This window comes from Ceratotherium simum, chromosome 26, assembly GCF_057802395.1.
Source record: "Ceratotherium simum simum isolate JZ-2026a chromosome 26, ASM5780239v1, whole genome shotgun sequence".
Taxonomy (NCBI): Eukaryota; Metazoa; Chordata; class Mammalia; order Perissodactyla; family Rhinocerotidae; genus Ceratotherium; species Ceratotherium simum.
Window position 1 is genome coordinate 24,744,198 of NC_141925.1, and position 20,597 is coordinate 24,764,794.

General features: G+C 49.4%; 1 protein-coding gene across 2 annotated transcripts; it reads right to left on the reverse strand.

Moving 5' to 3' along the window:
* Positions 1 to 412: 412 nt before the first annotated feature.
* QPRT (quinolinate phosphoribosyltransferase) lies at positions 413 to 20,135 on the reverse strand. Of its 2 annotated transcripts, none has more exons than XM_087417304.1 (4): positions 19,981 to 20,135; positions 2,187 to 2,722; positions 1,503 to 1,634; positions 413 to 1,429 (listed from the first exon to the last, which is right to left on the reverse strand). In XM_087417304.1, the coding sequence occupies exons 1-4, from the start codon at positions 20,132 to 20,134 to the stop codon at positions 1,211 to 1,213; spliced, it is 1,041 nt and encodes a 346-aa protein (XP_087273430.1). In that variant the 5' UTR covers position 20,135; the 3' UTR covers positions 413 to 1,210. The 2 variants fall into 2 exon arrangements, with proteins under 2 accessions (XP_087273430.1, XP_004439482.1); XM_004439425.3 differs by lacking the exon at positions 19,981 to 20,135 and adding an exon at positions 13,081 to 13,218.
* Positions 20,136 to 20,597: the final 462 nt, after the last annotated feature.

Below are 20,597 nucleotides of genomic sequence, written 5' to 3' on the forward strand. Positions count from 1 at the left end.
AAAGGACAGAGAAGAGAGTGGCTTCTGGGAGAGGAGAGGCAGCTCCAGACTGGGCCCTTCTGGGAGGAGTCACCTTGGGGACCACCTTTACCCTAGGGAGCCCTCATGTCCTGGTTCCTCTCAGAGCTACCCCAGAAGGGTTAGAGAGAGGCGGAGCTTGAGGTGAGAGTAGGGGCGGCCACACAAGTGAGCGAGACCTCAGGTGTGTGTGTGTGTTTGGGAGCTGGATTTAAATCCTCTGCTTAGACCCCCGAGTCCTGACAGCACAGAAGGAAGTTTGACATCTGAACCTGGAACCCCACCCACCCATCCTTTACTCCCTCAACTGACCTTTTCTCTGGCCCCAGCTGCCCCGTACCCACCGTCCTCTCCCAACTAGTGAGAGCCCCATGGAACCAGACACGAAAAGGCCTTCAGCACCAAGTGGAGGTCTTTTATTTTGGGAAGGATGCATGGTGGAGTCTGTTGGGGACCTCAGAAGTGAGGAATGGACAGGTTCTCACCTCCACCAAAGATGTGTAACGGTAGCCAGAGGTGAGAGGCAAAATACTTAATAACCGGTACAACATGGGCATCAACCAAGTGCAAGGTTCCGGCTGAATAGCAGACCTGATGCCATATGTCCTCAAATATAAGATGCCGTTGATTGTAACACACACATACCATTACTCAAAAAGAAAACTGTCAATTGAACTACAACCGATGCTTTCTTATCACTTACAATTCCTATTTTATACTTGTCAAAAGAGCTCTTTTGGACTTATTTAAATATAGACTGTTATCATGTTTTATCTACAAGCTGCATGCACAGGCCACGATGGCTACGTGACCAGGACCAGTGCCCAGCTGATGGTAACCATTAGACACCATTGATTAAAGACATACTTGGACTTCAGAAAAGGTAGTGTGTGATAAAAAAAATGCATCTTAGAATAGATGAACTATGGTAATTTCTAACATTTACTGAGCACTTACTATGTGTTAATTATCACCCAAAGAAATCCATTAGGTTGATCATTTATTAGGTCATTTTACAGATTAGGAAACTGTGAGCAGAGGTGAAGTCAGCCCTTCAAGGTCACACAAGCAGTAAGCAGCAGAGCCTGGACTTTCGCCCAGGCTAATGCCAAGAGTGTCCTGTTGGCTGTGTGTAGCCTTGAGGGTCCCAAGGAACTACGTTATCCCACCACCAGGGTCATCCTCTTTGGCTTTAGGACCGGCGGACGTGGGGCACTGGAGTGGCCCCTTCAGCGAACAGCTTGAGGGAGAAATCGAGGGCCGGGGCAGCCTGGGTGAGCATCCCCAGAGAGATGACATCGATGTGGGGCCCACAGAACTGAGGGAGGTTGTCCAGCGTGATGCCCCCGCTGGCCTCCACGCCCACGCCCGGGAACTGGGCCTTCAGCGCCGCGGCCGTGGCGTGCAGCTCCTGTGGGACACAAGCCAAGGGGAGGTGAGAGCCCCCCACACGGCCCCTTCCCAGGAAGCAGACCCCGCCTCACCTCAGGCCTGAAGTTGTCCAGCAAGACGAGGTCTGCGCCCGCCTCGGCCGCCTCCACAGCCTCCTGCAGGCTGCTGCACTCCACCTCCACCTTCAGGGTGAAGTCGGCCGCCTGCCGGGCCCCTCGCACCGCCTGTCAGGGCGAGAGTGAGGACGGGTGGCACCTGGCACAGGGGCACAGTGCGCTGGGACTGGCATTCGAAAGGCCCCAGATGGATAACGAGCTTGGGGTTAATGAGGAAAACGGGCATCGGGTGGTTTCTTTCCTATTAGGTGAAACCACATGAAATTACCACTTCTGTTGGGTCAAAAAAACGGCCAACTATCAGCAATATTTGGCATTTGGACCTGACTTCAATTTGACTCAGAATAGTCTTCAAGAACGTTTTCACAGCTGGGAAACAGGTCTGGGGAGTCAGAGTGACCTGCCCAAGGTCATAGAGCCATCAACACTGGTTCCCAATGGTTTGTCCTTTGCTCTTGAACATGATACCAAGCAGCAGTGGAACGCCGGTACAGAAGCAATCCAACCCCCATTCTACAGATGCAACGACTGAGGGGTGGAGGAGTCTTGCATCCCTCAACATCACTATTCACCAGGGAGTGGTTGGGGTCTCTGGTAGAGGGACAGGCTGTGATGGCGGAGGGGAGCAGGGCCAGGGCAGGGGCTCAGCCAGACATGTACCTTTTCCACACCTCCAGCCGCCATGACGTGGTTGTCCTTCACCATCACCAGCCCTCCCAGGTCGTAGCGGTGGGAGGCGGCCCCGCCCACTAGGAGCCCATACTTCTCCACCAGCCGGAAGCCTGGTGTAGTCTTCCTCGTGCCCGCCACATGCCCAGCCCAGCCGGTCCCCCTGGCGGCCTCCACAGCAGCAGCGGCAGCACTGGCAACTCCACTGCAGCGGGCCAGCATGTTCAGGGCCACCCGCTCGCCCAGCAGCAGGCAGTTGGCAGGGCCCCGGACCTCTGCCACCTTGGTCACAGGTACCAGCTTTGATCCCTCGGGGAGGAACCACGTGACCTGGCAGTTGACATGGGCAAAGATGGCATCAAAGAAAGGCCTCCCAGCCAGTACGCCGGGGGACTTGGCCCACAGCGCCGCCTGCAAGGGGGCTGCCCCTGTGACCAAGGCAACGTGGTTGAAGCTTGGGCAGTCCTCTCGGAGCCAGCCGTCCACCAGGGTAGCCAGAGTGGTAGGAGGCAGCAGGAGCGCCAGGCCTGGGAGGGAAGGAGAGAGAATGGTGTTACATGTTGGCTGCCTGTCTTATAGTCAGGAGTGACTGTCAAAATATTTAACAATCTGCCAAACTGGGCACTAGCCAATCAGAGTGACGATCTGGGGGGCCCGGGAGACGGGCTGGGGCACTGGGTGGGCCCTATGGGCTGGACAAGTTTGCCAGAATGAGCAAATAAAAATACAGGATGCCTAATTATATTTAAATTTCTGACAAATGTCAAAGATTTTTTTAGTATAAATATATCCTAGGTGATATTTAGAACATGCTTTTACTTAAAAATTATCTGTTGATTATCTGAAATTCAAATTTAACTGAGAGTCCTATATTTTATCTGGCAAACCTAGTGCTGGATCAACCCCTCTTTACCAACTAGAAGTGCACACCACCTGAAAGGCACCCTAAGTCTGCCCTGCACAGAAGGAGTAGATATTTACGAGCTGAAGCCCCCAGTAGAACGTGAGCTGTGTGTTGCTTTCATCCCAGTCTTCTCTATAGCACCAAGTACATTAAAGTTGGAAGTTCGACTTTTTACAGACGTGGCAACTGACGACCAGAGAGGAAAGGCAAGTTGGCTGAGGTCACACAGCAAACTGCCAGCAGAGTCAGACCGGCCAGGCCTTGTGGTCATGGCCGTCTGTCCCTCCGCCTTTGCCCTCTAGCTTGGAGACCCCTCCCACGCCTGATATTTCACACTGTCCTCTCTCTAGAGATGGGGGCTGTACAAGGAGGAAAAAGCACGGGGAAATTGGGTTTGAGCCCGTGCTCTGCGAAACATAGCTTCAGGAGCGTGGGCGAGTCCTTTACCTGTAAAATAAGAGTTATGGACCAGCTGGTCTCTAAGGTCCTTCCCGCCAGCGCGTAGCGGCTAATGGGCCCCTCACGCCTGTTGCATGAGTGGGGTGACGGCAGAAGCCGAGCTCAAGCACAGTGCAACATCGCCATCTGTCGGCCGGGAGAAGACCTGCAGCCTCCGTGGCGCGCGCTGTAGCAGGACTTAGCTTCCCCAGGGAGGGGGAGACAATTTGATAGCATGTGAGGGGATTTTGTTTTGTTCTGTTTTGTTTCCCCCATTTTTGATCCAAGTTGAAGTTAAGGCTAGACATTCTGGCTTGCTCTACTCTCAGAAGCAGGCCTTTCTTATCTAGCCCTTCTTCCCCAAAGCCAAGCACCCAATCTCCGCCCCCCACTCCCAGCCACAGTCCTCAGTGATGGCTCCCCACCCTCCTTCTCCACATTGTCTCCCACAACTGCCCCAAGTGGCTTCCATTCCTCACTCAGAGCCAGCTGTGCCCCGGCCAGATGCTGGGAACAGTCAGTGAAAGGGACAAAGACATAGTCCCAGTCTCCACCCTTCACACTCCAGAGACGTGAGGCCTCCGCTCCATTCAGATGAGGTGCACAATGTTTGCTTTTTAAAGTGAATTTGGACCCTTCAACTGGTGAGTATTGAATAAACAAACCATGAGGCATCTATACAATGGATTTCTACTCAGCAATAAAGGCACCAACTACTAATACACACAATAGGGACGCACCTCAAATGTATGATTCTAAGTAAAGAAGCCAGATTCAAAAGGCTACATGCTATTGAGTCCATCATAAATGACATTCTGGAAAAGGCAAAAGGATAGAAACAGAGAACAGACTGGTGGTTCCCTGGGGGTCGGGAGGGGCTGGCCACAGAGGGGCAGCACCAGAGTTTTTGGATGTGATTGAACTGTTCTATATCTTGTCTGTGATGGTGGCTGCATGACTGATGCATTTATCAAGACTCAGAACTGTACAGAGAAGAGTGAATTTTACTGTCTGTAATTATACCTCATTAAACCTGACTTTAAAATAAAACAATAAAAAAGTAAATTTGAGTGGATCACTTTCCTGCTTAAAACCCCGCTTTCACTGTATTAGCTCCAGCTCTCTTAACTTCTTTCTGTTTTCATGTATTCTTTTGACAAACCCTTACGGAGCACCTGCCCTGTGCCAGGTACTAATTGCTGGGTGACAGAGTGGACAGCTCTTTCTCTTAGCTTTCAGGCCTTAGCCTATGCTGTTCCAAGGTTGTAAGTCCCTTCCCTTACCCTCACCTCCAAACTCCCCCTTCACCTCGACTCCTCTTGCAGGTCTTCTCTTAGACATCACTTCCTCGGCAGGGGACTCTCACACACCCCCTAAATCAGGTCGCATGCTCACTCAGCTCCTTGTTCTTTCCCCATCATCACACTCTGCTGTTGTTCCTCTCTGGGGGCAAAGATGTGTCTGTCCAGTGAGTTTTCTGCTGTATCCCAAGTGCCTAGCATACTGAACCATACAAATGTGCTGTTTTTTTGTTTTTTTGGGGTTTTTTTTGCTGAGGAAGATTGGCCCTGAGCTAACATCTGTTGCCAATCTTCCTTTTTTTGCTTGAGGAAGATTGTCCCAGAGCTAACATCTGTGCCAGTCTTCCTCTATTTTGTATGCAGGACTGCGGCCGCAGCCTGGCTTAATGAGTGCGTGCAGGTCTGTGCCCGGGATCAGAACCTGTGAACCCTGGGCCGCCGAAACGGAGCGCAAGAACCCAACCGCTACGCCACCAGGCTGGCGCCCAAATGTGCTGCTTTTATAGGTCAAAAAACAGTCAAATATTGGCAATTTCATATCGTTTAGCTTAATACTAAGTGGTCAATGATACTTATTCAAGCAGAGAGGCCGCACGGTGGAATGCATTAGAACCAGACTCCACGGCCACACAGCCTGGTGTCCAGTACTGCCTCTGCTTCCTTTAGCTAAGTGACCTTGAGCAAATGACTCAACCTCGCGGGGGCCTTAGGCTCCTTGCCTGTGCCAGGGATAATGGGAATAATCACCTCCGAGGGTTGTTATGAAAATTAAGTGAGTTAATATCTGTAAAGCACTGGGGAACACTGTCTGGCACACAGTAGGCATGTTTGCTAAAGGAATGACTGAAGCGTTTACCACGAATCGTGGGAGCTTAGAGGAAGGAATGACTAAGTGTCCCTGAGGAGGGAGGTAGTTTTAGTGGCCTTGAAGGATGAGTAATGTTTGCCGGGCAGAGGTGTGGGGTGGGGAAGAGAGACAGCAAGACATTTCAGGCTGAAAGAGCAGGTGTTCAAGCCTCAAAAGCAAGAAAATAGAGGAGCTAGCCCCGTGGCGTAGTGGTTAAGTTTGCGCACTCTGCTTCGGCAGCCTGGGGTTTGAGGGTTCAGGTCCTGGGCGTGGACCTGCACACCGCTCATCAAGCCATGCTGTGGTGGCGTCCCACATACAAAATAGAGGAAGATGGGCACAGATGTTAACTCAGAGACAATCTTCCTCAGCAAAAAGAGGAAGATTGGCAACAGATGTGAGCTCAGGGACAACCTTCCTCAAAAAAAAAAAAAGGCAAGAAAATGGAGAGAGGAGGTGAGGGAGGGCTGAGCGGGATTCGCAGGAGAAATGGCAGGAGGTGAGGCCAAAGTGAAAAAGAAATAAACTATGTGTCTGAGGAATTTGGACAGATCCTAGGAACCATCACAGAATTTTAAGCAAGGATATGATCATGATTTTGTTCTAGAAGGGTCACTTCAGCCACCAACTGCAGACGGGTTGGGAGACAAACAGAGGCTGAGGCAATGGGCCAGACAAAAAGTGATGAAGCCCTGAACTTGGGCAGTGACTGCAGAACAGTTAGCAGGGGCAGAGGTGTGAGTTGTTTTTGAGGTAGAACTTACCGGAATTAGCAGCTAATAAGATGTAGAAGCCTTGGGTTTCTGTCCTGCGTAGCTGAAAACTGACATAAGGAGTCGCTCAGGGAGGAGTAGGCGGGGGTGGAGGTGGGCACAGCAGAAGGCAGCACCAGCGCTTGCCTGAGGCCTGTGATGTGCCCGCTGTGGGCACCACACTTCTCTTATGCTCTCTCATCCGAAGCTCACCACAGGGGATTATTCCCATGTTACAAGCATAGAAACTGGATCTCAAGGAGGTTCCTCTATTGTGCCCTGGTGACACAGCTTATAAGCAGCAGAGCTGGGGGGAAAAGATTAACTTTGGTTTTTCAGATGTTAAGGTTGAGATGCCAGCAGGATGTGTGGACGGCCATGTCCTGATGGTGGGTAGAAGAATGGTTCTGGAGTTTGGAGAGATATCGGGGTGAGGAATGGAGATCCTGGAGCCGCCAGCATATATGGACGAGTATAGCAGCGCATCCAGTTACCAGGGCAGGGAAGAGGAGGGTTCTGGGAAACCACCAGTATTTAAAGGACACAGAGGCATTGCTGTTGAAAAGAGAAGCTGCACCAGGCAGGAGTGGGTTTCTGGAAGGAGAAGAGGGTTTCCAGGAGCAGGTGTGAGCAGAAGCAAGTAGAAAGAAGGCTGAAAATGGGCATTGGACTCAGCACTTGGGAGGCCTTGGCCAGAGCAGTCTTAGTGCCATGCGGTGGGGGCAGAAGCCACATTGTCACAATCAAGGGGTATATGGGAGGTGAGCGAGTTGAGGCAGTGGGTGTGGACCACTCCTCTCAGCAGAAGTTGAGAAAGCAGGGCCCTCCATCTGGGCTGCACATTGGAACCACCTGGGGAGCTTTTCAGACTCTGCTGCTCAGCCCCATTCCAGACCAACCCAATCAGAATCTTTCGGAGGTGGGTCCCAGGCATCCAGGTATTGGAAGAGCTCCCGCTGCAACTCAGATGCACAGGAGGGTCAAGAACTAGGGCTCACACAAGACCATGTGGTGTAGGCCTCTGTTTATATGAAACATCCAGGAAAGGCAAATTGAGAAAGACAGACATCAGAATAGTGGTCGCCTGGGCCTGGGCATTAACTCTAAACAGGACGGGATCTGATTGAGGTGATGGATATGGTCTATGGTGATGGCTGCACAACTCGGTGCATTTGCTAAAAATCACTGAATTGTCCACTTAAACAAGAACCAATGCTCTACTGAAAGGCACAAACCATTTTTGCAACCCTTGTGAGCCAGTGGGTCCAGGTGTTGAGCGTCAAAAGCCAACATCAAGAAGAAAGACAGCCTACACTGGGCACCCCTGACAGGAAAACACACCGCCACTCGTGCACAATACTCTCGCCAAAACAGCTGACCCAGAGGCAGATCAGACTTCTAGTTGCAACCACCAATTCACAAGAAAACCAGAGGACGGAGGAACGTGTTAAAATATACCCTGCGGACACACCAGCAGAAGTCAGACCACAGGAAACTCTACCAGAAGATAACCCAATTTCTTCAACATATACATTGCAAGGAAAACAAAAGATTAAAAGAACCTTAAAATACATACTAACCAATCACAATGTATGGATCTTATTTGAATCTTAATTCAAACAAACAAGTTGAAACCAAATTAGAATATTTATGAAACCACTGAAGATCTGCCCACTGACTAGATATTTGATAACATTAAGGAAATTTTCAAAAAGTTAATTGTTAATCATTGTATTGTGGTTGTAATAAAAAGAAAAGTCCTTATCTTTTAAAAAATAATAAAATGGGGCCGGCCCCGTGGCTTAGCGGTTAAGTGCTCGTGCTCCACTGCTGGTGGCCCGGGTTCGGATCCTGGGCGTGCACTGACGCACCGCTTCTCCGGCCATGCTGAGGCCACATCCCACGTACAGCAACTAGAAGGATGTGCAGCTATGACATACAACTATCTACTGGGGCTTTGGGGGAAAAAGTAAATAAATAAAATTATAAAATGTTTAAAAATAATAATAATAATAATAAAATGGTGGGATGTTCATGTATGAAAAGATTTGAGAGCTGGTTTTACTTTAAGGTAACCCCGGAAAGTAGAAAGTAGAAGGGATGTGGAGGGGGCCGGACTGGCCAAAAGTTGATGGTTGCTGAGGCTGGGTGACGGGTCCATGAGGCTGCATCATACTTTTCTGTCTACTTTTGTGTATGTTTGAAATTCTCTATAGTAAAAAAGTAAAATAAATAGATAAATAAAGAGAGAGAGAGCCCTCCCTTGAGATAGGGTCCAGGAGAGTTTTTTAGGATGGTAGAGCAGTGGTTCTCAACCTCAACTGCACGATGGAAATATCTGGGGAGTTTGCCAAACGCTAATGCTGGGGCCCCACCCCCAGAGGTTCTGATATAGCTGGTCTGGAATGTGGTAACATAGTTCTAATTTATCACAGGGTTGAGAGCTTCTGAACTGCGGAAGAGAATAATAGCTACCACACCTCGGTGCCTACCATATGGCAGGCACTTGCTATACTTTGTCACAAGTCCTTCCTCCAATTCTTCGAAGTAGGTATCATTTATATTTATAGATGGAGAACTGACGCTCAGAAATGAAAGGGGAAGTTACCTAAAGAGCAGAGCTAGAAAACGATCAAGCTAGAAAATGATCAGCGTGGAGCCTGGTCTTCCCTCTCCACAGCCGGGTACTTTTCGAACCCCACACTGCCTCCACCAGCAGGGGCTCCTCTCTTGCTCCCGTCTTTGAGATTACTTGTTCTGATTACCTATTGTGGAGGCAGAATGTCGCACGCGCCACGTTCCGTTTGTGAAAAATAAATACCTCTGGTTTTCTTTAGGCCCTCACTCTCTCATGCATATCTAACAAAAGGGATTCCTGTGGGTTGCTTTGAAAGCGCGGGCTCTCCTCACGAGCAGCTGTTGCTGGAAGGAACTGCAGAGAGGGGGAGGGCTGTTTTTGCAGCTGCCTGAGGAGAGCTGGTCCAGAGACCTTGCCAAGCTGCTGCTGCTCGGCGGGAACAGCTGGAACGTCCTGTCTGCTTTCTATCCTCGCAGTTGTGACATGTCGCGTTCTCTCAGGATGCCTGCCTTCAGAGAGTATATTTTATTCTGTGGAGCGTAACCTTGATCTCTCGAGGCAATGCTTTCTTAATCGGTTGTCCAGAATTTATTAAAAGTCGCATCTCTGTTTTTGAGGGGATCCAAAGCATCTTGGGATATTTCCTGCACGTCTCTCTTTACAAACAATGTAAAAAGATACAGATAACTTACAGGATATATGGAGATTTGCCCCCCTTCCCTGGTACTTCTGTGCTTCTCGTCTGGACTGTGGCTGATTTTTACTGTCTCTGTGTTGCCCTAACTAGACTGGGGCTCCTTGCCCGGAGGCACTCGCCAGAATCAGAAACCGCATCCCTTCCTCTTTGCTTCAGTGATTTAACAAGCACTTGTTCGTGCCTTTGATGGATGCGCAGAGGGAGGCTCTGCAAATGCACCTAAAATGAACACAAGTCTTTGTTCTTAATTTTATGTGTAACAACGTGGCCTGTGCTTGCAGCCACAGTGGTATATGTGAGGCTGACAAAGTCTTCCAGCTAAAACCAAGTAATGATGGTTTCCCCCAATTTACAGGGAAAAATTAACTTAGATAGATGTTGTCAATTTTAAAGGTTTTGCCTTTATAAATTTTTCTTAAAACTCTGGTGCCTACTACCACTTGTCTATAATAGAATCCAGAATGACATAATGTGTAATAATAATAACAGCTGACAGTTTTACAGTCCTTCCTAGGCACTGTTCCAAGCATTTCATGTATATTAACACATTTAATCCTCAAACAACCCTATGGGGGTGCTATTATTATCCCCATTTTACAGATAAGGAAACTGAGGCACTGAAAGGGCAAGTGACTTGCCCAAAAGTCCACACAGCTGGGAAATGTGGAGTCAGGATCATAAGCCCAGGCAGGCTGGCTCCAGAGTTCCCTCAACTTACCCTACCTCACCACACCGCCATTTAATCTATCACTAAGTTGTATTTTTAAATTATTATATGTTTATTAGTTAATATTCACAGAGTTCTGCAAGCCACAGTCGGTTCCAGGGCTCTGTCCCTGGTGTAGTAGGAACAGCCTGGATTGGGAGTACGAAATGCCTGGGTTTGAACCCCGGCTCCACCACCTGGGTGACCTTAAGCAATTTGCTGACCTTTCTGAGAGTGTTTCACAAGGAAATCACAGGGCTGCCATGAGGAGGGAATGAGATGTCTGAGCCAAGGCCTGGCCAGATGCCTTTGAACCCAGGTGTCAGACTCTGGCAGCTTTGTTCTTCAACCTATTTATTTGTTGATCCATTCGGCAAACACCAGATGGAGACAGAGGCTGGTTAGCAGCTTCCAGAGAAATGTGCTTTCTATCCCCCTTTTCTCCCTGGAGAAGAGAAATGATCTCCAAATAGGGCCAAATGGGATTGCCCATCACACAGGTGGTAGAACGATCTACAGAATTTCAGAGCGGGGAGAGATGACCTGTCGTTAAGGTATGAGAGCAATACGAGGAGGCTCCAAAAGGTTGGCTCTGAGAATAGGTTGGCAGAGGACAGGAGAGGATGGTTGCCAGGCGGAGAGAATGGAGAGAGCAAAGGCCTGGCAGTGAGAGGCACGGAGCATATGTAGGTGAAGGTGCACAATCTTAGACACGCAGCGTAGCAAGAGAGAAGGCTGATCGTAGGATGGGGCCAGACTGAGCAGGCCTTGAATGACGGGAAAGAGTCAGGGTGTTCTTCAGTAGGCAATGGGAAGTCAGTAAAACTTTTGATCAGAAGTCACATGATCAAAAATGCACTTTGAAATTTAAATTGTGTCTAGGGTTCTTGAAAGATGTAAGTTGGGAGGCTGTTGCAACAGCCTGGGCAAGAAGCAGTGAGCCAGGGTAAAGTGTAATGGGAGGGCAGCCCCCCCAGGCTTTAAGAAAAGGGCACACCACCCTGCACCCCACGCCACAGACTTCCTGCCCTGGCCGCACCCTCTCACACCTTGGCCTTGTCAAGTCTGACCTCTTGGCATTTGCCCACCGGCCTGCCATCTGCTTCTGCCCCAACTCTGTCCTCGTGCCTTCTTTCCCCCACTTCCCCAGCTTTGCCTCCCCCACTTGACTTGTGTACTCCCTGCTGGCTTAACTCCCATGGGGCAGTGATCCCAGCGCCTGCCCTTCTGCTTGGCCCGGAACTCAACATCACGTGTTGTCGTGCACACGAAGGCAGTGATGCAAAGGCAGCCTCCACCAGGCTGCTCTCTCAGAAGGAGGTGAGAACAGAGAGGGAAGAGGCTCAGCTGATGCTGTGAAGGTAAGTCCATAGGACGTGGCAACTGTCTGGCTATCGGTGTGCGAGGGAGAGTGAGCCGTCAAAGGTGACCCCGAGGTTTCTGGTCTGAGTAGGAGGACGGTGAGACAAGAAGAGAAATGGAGCTGGTGGAGGGGGGAGACTTTGAGTTCAGCACGCTGGGGAGATGTCTAGGTGGAGATGGACCCCCAGGGCTTCCCAAAATGGAACTGGAAGCTGGGGAGGGCTCAGAGCTGGAGACAAAGATGTGAGGAATCAACCACATCACCAACATAAATCACCACCAAGGAGGAAACCAAAGCACAGCAAGGCTGAGCATCTTGTCCCAGGTCACACAGCTAGCAGGTGGCAGGGATGGGATCTGAACCCAGGCTCTGACTCTGAGGTTGTTTCTAAACCAAGAACTGGTTTCATGGCCAAGCCAGAGGGGCCGTGTGTGTGTGTGTGTGTGTGTGTGTGTGTGTGTGTGTATGTGTGTGTGTTTGGCCAGTAGAAGCCCCAAACCAGGGGAGGGAGGTCAGAGCTGGGGAAGAAGCCCAGGGAGGGGAAAGTGAAAATGCAGAGAGCTCAAGGAGGGCCTCCTGTCTCCAGGCACTAGCCAGGCACCTTCCATGCATCATGTCATTCGTCCTCCCCACAACCTTATGAGCAGGGGACTATTATAGTCATTTTGCAATGCAGGGAAATGAGGCTCTGAGAAGTCAGGTGACTTGCCTAAGGTCACACAGCCTGTTCCTGGTAGAGCTGGGATTCAAACAGGAGCCTCTGGACTCCAGAGCCTGGCCCCTATCATTCTACATACAGCCTCCTTAGCGACCTCACCCCGATACCCGCCCCCTTCCCCTCCCCGCCAGAGAATCACTGCATTCAAGCCCCCTCCCCCACCCTGCGCAGCTGAACAGGACTTTGCCTCTGCTCCTCCAGAGCTGCCAGCAAGGGGCAAAGTCCAGAGCTGTTCCTCCTCCAGCCTCCCACTACCCGTCCCCTTTAGCCCCCAGGGGAAGCACCCTCCTCCAGGCCTTTCCTGGGCCTCAAGCCCTTTTCTTCCCCAGAGCTCACCAGGGACCCAACATAGAAGGAGAGAGAAGAGTGAGAAGAGGCCTTTGGAGGACAGAAAGGAGTGCTTAGGGTTCAGAGAGGTTGGAGGGAGGTGGGGAGGTAATAGAGTTAGATGGAGACCAGAGGAGACTTGGCCTTCCCGTGGGGGTGAGGAGATAAAAGACTGACAGAAATTGAGATGGAGAGAGGAGCAGGAGAGGGTGGTGCAGGGACACTGGGGAGAAAAGTCTGGAAGGCTCCTTTACCTTCAGGGTCCATGACAGCTCACAGCTGCCGGGCTGGTGTGTCCACTGCTCAGATCCAGTGTTTGGAGAGGCTGGAGGTGGAGGTGGGGCTCCCAGAGGGAAGGGAGGAGGGGCCGGTCTAGCCAGCCTTCCCAGGTTCTCTGGGGCTCCCCCTCCCGCCCTCCTCCAGGACCCCTCGGGCTGTACACACCTTATTTCCCTTCCATCGTCAGAGGAGGAGCTCTCAGTTATGTAACTCAGAAGTCATCTCCTCTCTGACCGGAGGCCCTGTTCTCTCCACATCCCCAGCCCTCCTCTGCCCTGCCCCAGGGTGTGAGGCTGCAAATGTAAGAATCTGCTCCCTTGTGAGGGCTGGAAAGTCTCTTTGACGGTGCACTGGGAAAATCCTAATTCTATCCTTTTTATCTCAAGCACCTTTTTACTTTGTTCTGCGCCTCAGTTTCCTTAGCTGTGAAATGGGCTAAGACCTACCTCGCAGGTTCAACTGAGAATCGAGTGAGAAAACTCTGCGAGTAACATGGAGTAGAAACTTAACAAATGTCCACCTTCCTTCTCTTCCCTCTTTCCAAGGTACTTTAAGGGCACAGGCAGATCAGAGCCAGACTTCTGAATGGGAAAACTGGGAAATTGCCAGTAACCTGTACTGGGACTTCAGGCACGTTCCTGTCCAAGAACTGCTGGGGACTCCATTTCTTCGTGGGAAACTGCTTGCTCGAGTCACTGATTGCCAAATCCACTGCCATCTTCCCAGCCTTCTCCCGTTTCTTCCTCTGCAGCAGGTGACCCTGCCAGAACTGGGACTCAGGCGAGACAAGCAGGGGTCCTGGGGTGCAAAATGGAAGGAGGCCTCACTCTCAGCTTCCATTTTGCACCTCGGCACCTTGCTCGCCTCACTCTAGTCGGGGACTGCTCCTGACAGCCCTTCTCCAAACTATTTTCTCCCTTTTTTTCCTAGACGTCATTTTCTCCTGCTTTCTCTCTTAAAGGCTCTTTGCTATCTCTTGCCGGTCCTTTTTCCTACATCCAACTCTCAAATTTCAGTGTTTCCTCAGTGTGATGGGATTGTTTCTCTTTTTCTTCTGGGCACACAGCTAAACTACATTTCCCAGCTTCCTTTGCACTGTGGCTCTCATGTGACTGAATTCTGTCCAACGGGAGGTGGGCAAAAGTAATACGTGCCAATTCCAGACCTGGCCCATGAAAGCCTTCCTGTGACCCTTCCCTCTCTCTCCTCCCTAGGAATTGACAGAGCCACAAAATGGACTCTGGGTCCCTGAATGACATTATGGAAAGTCACCCACCAAATGCCAGGATTGGACTGTTACGTAAGCAAGGAAAAAACTTCTCTTGAGTTATACCCCTGAGAGTTTGGGGTTGTTTGGGGTAACAAAACAGTTTGTTTTGTTACAGCAGTTAGCCTGCCCTGACTAACACACTAAGATTCTCTCCACAGCTCTCTCCTTTTCTCATTCTACACAGTAAATGATATAGCTTGTGCATTTGTCCCCCTATGCCATTATTTAAATTGCTATCTAATGTCAGATGACTCTCAAATCTATATCTCCAGCTGTTTAGTGTGGGTCTCGGCCTATCAATAAGCAATGGCGTGGCTGGACCACCTCTTGTGGTTCTTATTATGATTGCAAGACGTCCTTTAGCAATAACCATCAGGAAACTTTGAAAAAATAAAGGTTTATTAGTTACAAGACCTGGAAATTACATAGCACACCTGGGGCCACACAGGCGGCTTGTTGGGGGGAGAGAAAAAGGGGAAACAGGCCTGGGGTTGGGCTTTTATTGGGGTTGAGGCCGGGGGGCCTAGGATTTCGTGGGCTAACTCTTTATTGGTGCGTTTAAAACAGAAGAGCGGGAATTTAAAGCACAGGAAGAGGAAAAAAAACAGCGACCCAGATGATCAGTTATTGAAATTAACCGAAATCTCTAAAACAAAAGAGACTCAGCAGATGAGGCGGCCTGGTTCCTTATCTAGTTGGTGACAGGCACTGTGTTTATTTGAGATAGCCCTCTTTGAAGCGGATGCCTCTTTGAAGTGGATGCCTAGGCAATCAAAACTTAAGTCAGGCACTTGCATTACAAAAAACAAGAAAAAAACAACAACTGTCAGGGCTTACGCTATACCGGCTCTGATCTCCCTCCCAAGTTCCCTATCTCTACTCTAACCATCTCCAAAACATCCCTCCTGACAGTTCTAAAAATGAACTCATTATGTTTTCCCCCAAAACTGCTCATCTCTCTGCATTTCCACGTGAGGATGTCAGCATCTCCCCAATCTCCCAAGATAGAAAACTTGAAGTGTGATCTCATTTTCCCCCATCCCCTCTAACAGCCAATTAGTTCTAAAATCTTATTCTCTGAAAAAAAAAAATTTAATAAATAAAATAAAATTTTATTTTATTTTATTATTTTATTTTTTACTATTTTAATAAAATAATCAGTAATTTTTAGAAAATCTTATTCTCTGAATAAATATATTTCAAATCTGACCTCTTCTTTCACCTTAGGCTACTTAGGCTAGACTCGCACCGTATCTAACTGGGACTAGAATGACACTCTCATCTTGGGCCTGGGCCACACTGCCTTCAGGCCATCCTCCTGGATGCCAGCTTCACTCAAAAGATAGATCTCATCTTGCTATACGTTTACTTAAAAACCATTGTTTGTTTATTCATTAATTCATTTACCCCTCCATTCAGTGAACATGTATTAGGTTGCCACTATGTGCCGGGCCCTGGGCGCTGGAGCCACCAAGGTGACACTCGGACTTGGAGGGGTTACAGTCTAATGAGTGAGGGACACCTTCACATAATTACAGCCAGTTGTTTGTGCTGTAGGAGTGGAGAAGAAACACTATGTCTGCTTGGGGCGGGGGCAGCGAGGGCAGCTTCTCTAAGCAGTGACATTTGAGCTAAATCTTGACTGTTGAGGAGGAGTTGCAGGAAGTCAAGATGTTTGTGTTGTGGGACAAGCTGGGGGTGGGCCATCTTCAGGCACAGTGTGCACAAATGCAGGAGGGAGTATGTGGCCTTCTGCAGGGCCAACACCTCCTGGGATCTGGGCCATGGTCCAGCTAGGATGTCCCGATGCCACAAGCTGGGCAGGCAGATGCCGAGCATCCTAGGGGGCTGAGGCACACAGGCACCCATCTGCAGCTCATTGTCAGGAGCAGGTAGATTGTCTCCAAAATACTGTGGCTCTGATGTCTAATGGCTCTACCCCAAACATCCCCAGAACAGAACAGTCACCCACTGTGTGGGCTCTTCTACCTTAGAGTTTGAAAGTTTTCTCTCTGCTCTTGATTGGGGTCTACTTTTGTTACTACTTAGGGAATCTTCGAACCTTCTGATTATATTCCTCTCTTGTCCTGTTAACAGTCCTGGCTTGATCTGCCTTCTGGCACAGTCACTGAGCTTGGAGTTCAGGGATGGGTTCTATTTCCCATTCTCTCAGCCCAACGGCTCAACTCTGCCTGTAGCTGCCAGGTAGCCCATCTTTCATAGGTTCTGCCTGCCGAACTGAACGTGAGTAAGGGTCAGAAATGGGGATGCAGAGGAAACTTAGATGTTGTGTCCATTTTTAGAAATGAAATGTCCTTAGAACCATGCATAGAGGCCCTTTTCCTGTCTACAAAAGTGACTTGCATTAACAGATTTCTCAAGACCTTCCCCATCCAAATCCTTCTTCCATCTGGAATTTTCATTTTGGATGACAAAGCTTTATTTGTGCTCTTTTGAGAATAAAACAGAAGTATGTGTTTTAAAATAAAAGGTGAAGCATAATACACGGTACATGATTGTGTGTGTGAATCCTGTTATTTAAGAAACTAGAATGTGCTGGTAATTAACTTTTGCAAAAGAGGTAATTAACTATAAAAAGTTAATTGTAAAACTGTAAAAAAGTCTGGACAAGATAAATATTTTCAACATTTTAAACTATACTCCTACGCACACACCAAGAAAAACACCTGGCATATTCAGGGAACTACAAGGAATTTGATGAGGCTCGAGGGCCTACAGTGTTTGGGCCAAGGGCTGACCAGGCAGAGCCAGCTCTTCAAGGGGTCTTATCCTCCATGCTAAGGAAGGTGGGCTCTATCCTGATGGCCTTAGTGGGTGCAGGGGTAATCTGGACAGAGAGGCCTTTTAGAAGGGGCATTGGGACCATCACGGGCAGAGGGTGGAAGGGATAGGGATCAGGAGACCAAAAGGGAAGTCTCAGCAGGACCAGGTGAGGTGTGATGGGGTCTGTAGAGAAGGAATGGCTCAGGGACTGTGGAAGAAGAAGAATCAGCTGAACTTGACACCCGGGGAGCGATGACAGGGGAGAGAGATGGGCTTGATGGGGGTTCTAACACGTTTTGCCCAGTGGTGGTATCTACCACTTGCTGAGGCCCAGGAAGAGAGGAGAGCAGACAAGGTTTGCTGATTTCCCCACTGCTGTCAGAAGGGAATTCAAACTGTGAGCCCTGGTAGCATGGCTCCCATCTCCCTTTCCAGCCTCTCAGCTCCCACAAACCTCTCCTTAAACCAGACACCCCCAACCCCCCGGTAAACATCTTTTTGTTAATATTTTTTCTAATTGTAAAAGTGATAGATATTTAGTGTATAAAATTTGGAAAATATAGAAAAGTATAAACAAAATAAAAATCACCCGTAAACCTATCACCTTACAGACAACCACAATAAACATTTAGGATACTTCCTTCAAATCTTTTTTTCTATAAAAATCCAAGTTTTTTTATTACAGAATTAGAGTCACATGTATTTACAGATCAGTGACTAGCTTTTTTCTCCACTTAACATTATATTGTAGACACTTTTCAAAGTCATTACATAGTTTTTGAAAACATGATTTTTAGCAATTATGATAAGTGTAATAAGCCATTTACAATTATTTTCATAACTAATATGTTTGGTCCTTTCATCACCATATTTTATATTTCCTTATTGTTCCTTATTCCTCTCCTTTTTTTTTCCTTTTGGTCTTATAAAATCTACTGCTTCCTTTGCTTTTTTTCCCTCTAGAGAATTGAAAGTCATCCATTCTGTGTTTGTCCAAAGAAGAATCTACACTGGACTGCTCACTCTTTCCTTACTGGGCCTGTGCAAATCTCCTCCGTTGACGGTGACCTTCCCACCTTTCAGCCTGGCAAAATCCTTCTCAGCCTCCATAATCTGTGAGAAGTCATCTCCATTCATTCATTCATTCATTCATTCAAATGAATATTTACTGAGGATCTACTACATGCTGGGCACAATAGCCACCAGCATAGCAGTGAATATGACAAAGACCCTGTGCAACTTAAACTCTTGGGGGGAGCCTCCTACCCTCTCCCCAGGAGCAGTGCAGCACTCCCTTCTTTTTTTAATTTTATTTATTTATTTTTCCCCCAAAGCCCCAGTAGATAGTTGTATGTCATAGCTGCACATCCTTCTAGTTGCTGTATGTGGGACGCGACCTCAGCATGGCTGGAGAAGCAGTGCGTCGGTGCACGCCCGGGATCCGAACCTGGGCCGCCAGCAGCGGAGTGAGCGCACTTAACTGCTAAGCCACGGGCCCGGCCCAGCACTCCCTTCTTTTTATGCACTCATAAAATTTTGTTGGTGTCTCTATTTGAACTTGTCACATATTTTGATATTTTCTGGGCTGTGATAACTCTAATGAGTGCCTTACCCACCCCCACTTCATTTACTTCAGGATTCGCCCAGGACCCAGAATCTAGTCATGGTTCAGAAAACAACTGCATGTGTCCAGTGAGGGGGAGGAGGGAAGCTGAGGGCCTCAGATCAGCGACAATGTTTTCTAAACCTGAAATTGGGGCCCTTGGTTTGACAGATCTAAGACAGTTGCAGTATCCCTAAGGGACCTTTGGAGCTCACTTCTGCTGTGCTGGGGCTACAGTTAGCCCAGACTGCATCTTGTGAGGAGGCGGCAAAGGCGCCCAGACGTGGCCCTGTGGGTGCCCATCCTGACTGGCGAGGGGTGGACTTTCACCCTAGCTCTGCCTGTCCCCATGGACCAGGCACAGGTGGCACAACTCCATGGTGGCCGGGTGGATCCATGACCACTTTCCGCCTCTTCTCCCCCTCATCCCCACCATGAACTGACCCACTAGAGCCCTTTCCCTATCTCCTGCCTCCCCGCCAGTCCAGGCCACATGGCAGTCACACTCCTGCGGTTCCCATCAGCTTGTCTTTTTGTAGGTCAGTCTGTCTGCTCTCGGCCACCGCAACCTCTGACTCAACGACTTCCTCTTTGCAAATTTCCTTTCCCCTGGGGAAATACCAACTGCCGGTGGCCCGTGTGGCCCCCTGGGCTCTGGTCTGGGCAGGACTCAGAGACAGCGCAGGTGGGTCTTGTCCCCTCCTCTCCATCCCAGAGCCACAGGGGAAGCCCCTGGTTCTACAGGCCTGTCACTGCTCCTCATTTAGCTCACTCTCATTGATTCCCCTTGGAGAACGGAAGAGGAGATACGGACAAACAAATTAAACATGTCACAGCATCAGCAAGACCCTGCTATTGGGTCTCCTCTCCCCTTGCCTCGTGTTGGAGTGGCAGAGGTTTGAGGAAGGGACACATCTGCTGAGCTGAAGAGCCACACTCGGGTCACACATGCAGTCTTTCTATCAAGCCGGCGTTCTTTATTGGGCTGCAGACAGAGTTTAATCTTCTACTGCCTCCACCCCAGCTGAGCAAAGATGAGGGCACACATGTTCTCAGCGGTTCCTCAGGTTGGCATCTCCTCAGCCTCTGCAGCCCTTCCTGCCCGCCTCCCTCACGCCGTCTGTACTCACCACCACCCTTCACAAACCGCACCCGTGAATGGACCCACATAGGTGCTGGGGCTTCTGAGAACTGCACCTGCTCGGAAACTCCTCTTACCTCTGCCCTTGGGAGGAGAAATAGCTGAAGCCTCTGGCTGCCTCAGTCCGGAGGTGAGGGAGAGTTCAGTGGCCTGGCCCACAGGCAAGCCTAGAGTCCAGGTACTGTCACAGGCACACCTGAGAGCACAGCGAGGTGACGCCACCCAGCCCATGCTCCAGGCTGGCCTGGCACAGAGCACTGGGGCCCAGAGTTAAAGGAGGCTCATGGGCTGACCCAGTAGGACTGTCCTAATCTATGAGTCCAAATGTACTTTCCAGAGTAATCCTAGGGAAGAATGTGCTGGGTTGTCATTTCCTTCTTCCCAGACTCTGGTATCGCTGGGGAATCCTCTGAGAACTCATAGGTCAAGGAAGTTTGGCATTATGGAGAGCCAGTAGCTGGTTTCAAGGACAAAAACATGGAGAAAGAGGTGATTGGGAGAAGTAAGGGTTGATGAGGAAGACTTATGCATTCAGTCTACAAGTGTTAAGTGGGTGCAGGCCCTGGCCTAGATGCTGGGTGCAGATGCTGGCCGGAAGATCCGGGGTTAAGAAGCTGGATGAGGATTCAGAGTGAAGATGCTGGGTGAAAATCCAAAGGATGCTGGGTGACAATGGGGCTGGAAGTGATGATAG

Coding starts and splice junctions, on each gene's coding strand:
- QPRT (XM_087417304.1), bottom strand. CDS start 20,134: ATGGGCTGGGTGGCGTCACCTCGCTGTGCTCTCAGGTGTGCCTGTGAC. Junction 2,723..19,980: donor TTCTCCTCCCAAGGGCAGAG/GTAAGAGGAGTT, acceptor CTTCCCTCCCAG/GCCTGGCGCTCCTGCTGCCT. Junction 1,430..1,502: donor TGGACAACTTCAGGCCTGAG/GTGAGGCGGGGT, acceptor TGTGTCCCACAG/GAGCTGCACGCCACGGCCGC.